Genomic DNA, 6,708 nt, shown 5'->3' on the forward strand with positions numbered 1-6,708 from the left:
ACAGTTCTCGCTCAAGTTATTTCTAGAATTAACCTGACAGTTTTCCAGTAAAAAACATACCACTTGAAACAACATTGAGAGAAAATGAAGATTCTGGGAAGTCGAAGTCAAAGACTAAAAGAGAGGAAGTAAGTCAGTAGAGATACAGGTCTACCATCAGGGGAGAGCAGTCGAATATCAACCAGTGAGACGTCTCCCTGAAGGTCAGAGGTCACAGACAGCGAGAGGAGAAGACAACTTCACTACACAAACGGTCGATCAATGTCTTGTTTGAGACTTTGGTATCGATCATGTCGGATCATTGAGCCATAACATTATGACCACCTGTTCAATGTTTCAGAAGCTTTTTTCCATTTCAACTTTTTTTTAAATAATTTTAAAGCAAACTATTGAAGAGTAAATGATGTAACCTGGTCAACAGTCTGAGTGACTCACGTCAACATGATGAAGTTGAAATGATGTTTGTTTTAAGTCCTGAAGCATCTCTGAGATCTTGCTTCAATGAAATAAATAAATGTTTCCAGGCGGAAATGTATTTCTATTCATTCACATTTCAACAAAACACCTTTTTTTCTAAACTTTTTCTTAAGTCAATTCTGTAAAGTAAGATGTTTTGAAAAAAACATATATATTAAATATTACAATTTTATTTATATTTTATTTTATCTTATTTATCTTAATAAATGCTGTGGCTAATTAGATTAGATAGACTACAAATAGATAGAATAAAAATTAGGTAATGACGAATGAATCTATTTTGTCAAAAAGTCTCAAATCTGCAACGCTTGTCAAACATCTCCTGCTCTGACGTACGTTCCAGTAGAAACACTATTCAAACTTAAGAACATTTTCAAGTCTTTTGTAGCTTTCTTGGTTCTTCTGGTCACGGGGTAAAGCGCACAGTCCCTTCTCACCATTTCCTGGCGGGGAATTGTCTCGTTTTAATTGCTCGGCATTGGAATCGTTCCAGTCGTGCGACTTAATCTGTTCAGTTTATGGAATATTATTTGAAACAATTATTATTATTTTTAAATGTGCTTGATTTGAGCAAAAAATCATTGACATCTTAAAAATCGTCTGGACCTGGACGAGCCTTCGTGGGTCAGAACATGTTTCGATGGGCTAGAGTTCATGAATAAGACGAGCATCTACAGGAGGAGAGTTCAAGTATCTCACGGTCTTGTTCACGAGTGAGGGTAGAACGAAGCGTCAGGTTATCAGTTATGCAGATGGAAGGTTGTTCTGATCTTCACATCAAAACTAATCAATAAAAACAACATTTGAAATATTCAATATTGTTGATGTCATTGATCCACAGCTGCTTCTGGAGTTACTGAGTTTATTTGACCTTAATTTTACATAAATAACAATTCAAATATTCTGACCTAATTACTAAAATTAACATTAAAAATAATGTTAATAATAATAAAGGCAGGAGGGATCAGAAGAGCAGAGACCTGGACTGTTAAGGGTTGTTTACATATTTGACACAACAAATGAACGACTCAACTTCAACCGTGTGAGTAGATAAGATCATGTATCATCATCGACCAACAATCAGTGAAAACTCTTGATGAAGCTTCATGAAGCCTCACTTTCTCGGTTCTTTCACTTCTTAACCTTCTAATAGTAATGTTTCCAGAGAGAAACATCTCACGGCTGAGAGCGCCATCTGGTGGAGAAACAAATTGATTCAAGTTTTCTTTCCGCACAGATCATCAAGGACCGAGTGTTTTCTCACGCGTCCAGGAACAAGTACATGTGGAACTTCCTGCCTGGAGGACTGCTGGTTCTTCCCGAATACTCCACACATCTGGCCCACTTCCCGTTCTACTACCTGGGCCTGGGTACACACACGCGTCCCCCCCAAAGATGTGTCAGGGTCAGTTGTAGAAATGCTGTTGTGTTGTTTCATAAATCCAGGGGTCACTCCGGGTCAGGAATTCACTGCCGTCATCCACGCCGTCTCCCCGCTGGTGTCTCAGTCTCAGCCAATCATGAAGCTGCTGCAGGTGGTCTCCAGGTCCAAGTCCTGCTCTCAGGTCAGTCAGTCAGTGTGCTGCAGGAAGTCAGCTTTAAAGAGTTGTGTAGATATTTGGTGTGTGTGTTGTGTATCGTCAAGAATGTATAATATTGACACAGTATTGGCAAAAAAAGATGCAGATTTTTAAACTCTCCAAAATTTGTTTGTATTATATATGTATATATATATATATATATATATATATATATTATTAAAAATGTACCTATATATATATATATATATATTCTTGAATACATTTTTTTCCATATAAGTCTTTTGAATATTGTTGCATACAGAACATTCTTGTTTTATTAATTAATTAATGAAATCTTACCATGAAAAGATCTGAAAGTCAGAACCAGAATTTTAAAATGATCCTGAAACAAACTAATGCAGAGATTTAAGGATCGGAGAAATGTGAGTTCTTCTACGAGAGCGAATCAGAATTCTGGCTGTTTTGTATGAACTGAAGGCGAGACACATCCTTCTGGTTGAGACACCAACATAACCTCGAGTAATAAATAATAACCTGAGTTTTCTGGGATGTCATTGAACGTCGACATCATTCCTGCAGATCATCATCATCTGGAACAGTGAGAAAGCTCCGCCCATGTCGGTTCCTCTCACGGTGACGGACGGCAGACGGAAGGTAAGAATCTCGTCCTCTCTGTGACAGGTGTGTCGCTCATGTCCTGACTTTCCCCGATGGCTCATGTTTGTGTCGCAGGCCTCCAGTCGGTTTCTACCTCACGTTGCCATAGAAACGGAAGCTGTGCTGAGCCTGGACGAAGACACGGTTCTGCTGACCAGTGAGGTTTGTGGACACGATGGCGAGAAGGAGGAGCTTCAGGATTGACTCTTGTCGTTCAGGTCAACTTCGCCTTCCTGGTGTGGAGGAGCTTCCCCGAGAGGATCGTGGGTTACCCGCCCAGGAGCCACTTCTGGGACCCCCTGAAACACGCCTGGGGCTACACGTCCAAGTGGACCAACGACTACTCCATCGTGCTGACTGGAGCTGCCTTCTACCACAGGTGACCACCTGAAGAACTTCTTCCATCTGAGGCCGACGTGGAGCTGTTGTTCGTCCAGACAAGTCTCAATAGTCTCCGTTACAGACGCTCGGCATGTGCTGCTGTCAGCTGGACCTCCATCAGAGCCACAGTTCAAAACAGGCTGAAAGTAAAGTCGCTCCAGCTCAACGTGTGGTTCTCTCTTCACCATGTCGAGGGTGAACATCTCCTGAATCCAGGGTTCCATCATCTGAGCTCTAGTCCATCATCACTTCATACTGCGACATGAATGAAGCTCATCACGGCAGGAATAAGATCCACGACTGACACATCAAGCGTTTTATAAACTGTTCAAACACTTAAACATCATCATTAAGAGAAGAATCTCAAGAATAAACCATGATTTCACAGATAATTCAACAGAAGAACATGAGCCTCTACATGGCGCCGCACGAGCAGCAGCTGGTTACAACAGCTCCCTCTTTCTTCTTACTTTTTATTACACTTTTTCCATTTTTTTGGCGTCTTTTTAATTTTTTCTTTAGAGTGGTCGGATCTTGTTGCCGTTGTGCACAAAACGAGACCACTTTTACAACTTTTGCATACGGTTTTCTGCTATTTTCGTCACTTTTGGGAACTCCGTCGGCAGACACGCTCAGCGGGTCTATTGTTTACACCAGGGATCAGCTGTTGGGGTTGCGCAACACCGCTCTCTCGCTCAGCGCGGAATGGACGATTCCCGTGGAAATCAAGAGAAAAAGACGCGGATGCAGAGCAGGTCGGATGAAACAAGAGAAGAAGCGTAAGTTCCGTCCCTTTATTCCATCGATCATCATGGGAAATGTACGTTCGATCGTGAATAAAACGGACGAGCTCGCTGCGCTGACCCGGCATCAGAGAGACTTCCGGGAGAGCAGCCTTCTATGTTTCACGGAGACCTGGCTGACGGAGAAGATCCCAGACTCTGTTGTTTCCCTGGAGGGGTTCAAGATGGTGCGTGCGGACCGGGACATGGATGGAAAGAGGAGAGGAGGAGGAGTGGCGGTGTTTATTAATGAGAGATGGAGCGATCCCGCGCATGTCTCCATTAAAGAACGTGTGCACTAAGGACATAGAGTTCGTTGCGGTGGGCATCCGCCCGTATTACATCCCAAGGGAGTTCTCACATGTGATTGTGTTCACTGTTTACATTCCTCCCTCTGCGGACGCAGCCGCAGCGAGCGAGAGGCTGAGCGCCTCAGTGTCGGACCTGCAGCTCAAACACCCGAACTCTCTCTTGCTCATTAACGGGCATTTTAACCATGCCTCACTCTTCTCCATTCTTCCCACCTTCACACAATACGTGAAGTGCCACACCCGGGAGGACAAGACTCTGGACCTTTTGTATGCAAATGTAAAAGGTGCCTACACCTCCACCGCCCTGCCCCGCTCTGATCACAACCTGATACGTCTGCGACCTGAATACACTCCCATGGTGAGGAGACAGCCTGCACAGAAAAGAACTGTTAAGATGTGGAATGATGAAGCCAAGGAGAGGCTGAGAGACTGCTTTGAGTCTACAGACTGGAGCGTGTTCTCTCATGGTGATGACATCGACACCTTCAATGACCATTCCACGGATTACATAAAGTCCTGTGAGGGCAACGTCACGCCGACCCGCAAGGTGCGGTGCTTTGCCAACACCAAGCCATGGGTGACCCCTCAACTTCAAGTTCTGCTGAACAAGAAGAAGAGGGTGTTTGCTTCAGGGAGCAGAGAGGAGCTTAAAGAGGTCCAGCGAGAGCTCAAGAAGGCGATCAGGATGGCCAAGGAGGAATACAAGAGGAAACTGGAGGAGCAACTGGTGCAGGGCAACACAAGGGATGTGTGGAAAGGCCTGAAGAACATCTCAGGTCATGGCCAGAGTGGAGCCAGAGCCACAGCAGGGGGAGACCAAAGATGGGCCACTGAACTTAACCAGTATTTCAACTGGTTTGATCAGGGCCCCCCTCCCCCCTCCATCTCTGCCCCCCACTCTTCACAAAGCTGTTTTTCCCCTGCTTCAGCCCCCTCCCCCCAACTGTTCTCACCTCCAAGCCACCTTTATCCCCCCCAACACACCCTACTTCAGCTGCCCAACCCCCCACAGCCACCTCTCTCTGTTACATCTGAACAGGTGAGGAGAGAATTAAGGCGACTGAAGATCAGGAAAGCTGCTGGACCAGATGGACTCATCCCCAGACTGCTCAGGGACTGTGCTGATCAACTTTGTGAGTTGGTCACACACATCTTCAACCTGAGCCTCAAACTGGAGAAGGTCCCGGTCCAGTCGAAGACCTCCTGTGTGGTTCCGGTTCCCAAGGCGGTGCACGCGAAGGAACCAAGCCACTTCAGACCAGTCGCCCTGACCTCCCATCTGATGAAGACCTTGGAGAGGCTGGTACTCCGCGAGCTACACACGACGGTGAGCTCTGCGTTGGATCCGCTGCAGTTCGCCTACAGGCCAAAGATGGGGGTGGATGACGCCGTCATCTACCTGCAGCACCGGGCACTGACTCATCTGGAAGCCGCGGGTAGCACTGTGAGAGTCATGTTTTTTGACTTCTCAAGTGCTTTCAACACCATCCAGCCGGCGCTGCTAAGGAAGAAGATGGAGGACGCAGGAGTTGGGACACAGCTGGCAGCATGGACGATGGACTACCTCACCAACAGGCCGCAGTATGCGAGGCTGCAGGACTGCAGGTCTGAGGTGACCATCTGCAGCACCGGGGTGCCTCAAGGGACAGTGCTGTCACCTTTCCTTTTTCCCTCTACACGGCGGACTTTACCTATGACTCCAGCAGCTGTCACCTCCAGAAGTTTTCTGACGACTCGGCCATTGTGGGCTGCGTGTCTAGGGGGGGCGAGCTGGAGTACAGGTCAGTCATCAAGGACTTTGTTGACTGGTGTGAGAGCAACTACCTTTGCTTAAACACCGGTAAGACAAGGGAGATGGTGATTGACTTCAGGAAAAAGTCCCCACCACATCAACCGGTGAGCATCCAGGGCTCGGACATTGAGCTGGTGGACAGCTTCAAATACCTGGGTGTTCACCTCAACAATAAACTGAACTGGTCCACACACATCAACGCCGTGTACAAGAAGGGCCGAAGTCGCCTCCACCTCCTGGGGAGACTGAGGTCCTTCGGAGTGTGCAGACCACTATTAAAGACTTTCTATGAATCCGTGGTAGCCTCTGCTATCCACTACGCTGTGGTCTGCTGGGGAGCAGGCAGCACGGACCGGGACAGGAAGAGACTGAACAGGCTGGTCACGAGGGCCGGCTCTGTCCTGGGCCGCTCGCTGGACTCGGTGGAGGAGGTGGGAGAGAGGAGGACACTCTCCAGACTATCCTCCATCAGGGACAACACTCTCCACCCACTGCACCTGACCGAGGAGGAGCAGCTCCTTCAGTGGCTCAGGCCCCCCAGTGTAGGACGGAGCGTTATAGAAGGTCCTTCATCCCAACTGGTGTCAGGATATTTAACTCTCTACTTTAAATATCCTGATGCTAATCCGTAGTGTGTTTTTCTTCTCGTGTGTTTTATTTTATTTTTTTACTTTTTTTGTTTTTATTTTTATTTTATTTTATTCTATTGTATTTTGTTAATAGTGTTAAATTTCTAATTTTGTAAATAATTGTATATTTTTAAGATC

General features: G+C 46.3%; 1 protein-coding gene across 1 annotated transcript in view; it reads left to right on the forward strand.

Moving 5' to 3' along the window:
* The first annotated feature begins 2,633 nt into the window (after positions 1 to 2,633).
* LOC148083048 (exostosin-1c-like) overlaps positions 2,634 to 6,708 on the forward strand; it is a 5,123-nt gene continuing 1,048 nt past the window's right edge. The window contains exons 1-3 of the mRNA XM_087785716.1: positions 2,634 to 2,672; positions 2,751 to 2,837; positions 2,894 to 3,054. Coding sequence (XP_087641842.1) covers positions 2,634 to 2,672; positions 2,751 to 2,837; positions 2,894 to 3,054 — 287 coding nt within the window. The remainder of the gene's footprint in view (positions 2,673 to 2,750; positions 2,838 to 2,893; positions 3,055 to 6,708) is intronic.

The sequence above is a fragment of the Callionymus lyra genome, chromosome 3 (genome assembly GCF_982586985.1).
Source record: "Callionymus lyra chromosome 3, fCalLyr1.hap1.1, whole genome shotgun sequence".
NCBI classification, from domain to species: Eukaryota; Metazoa; Chordata; class Actinopteri; order Syngnathiformes; family Callionymidae; genus Callionymus; species Callionymus lyra.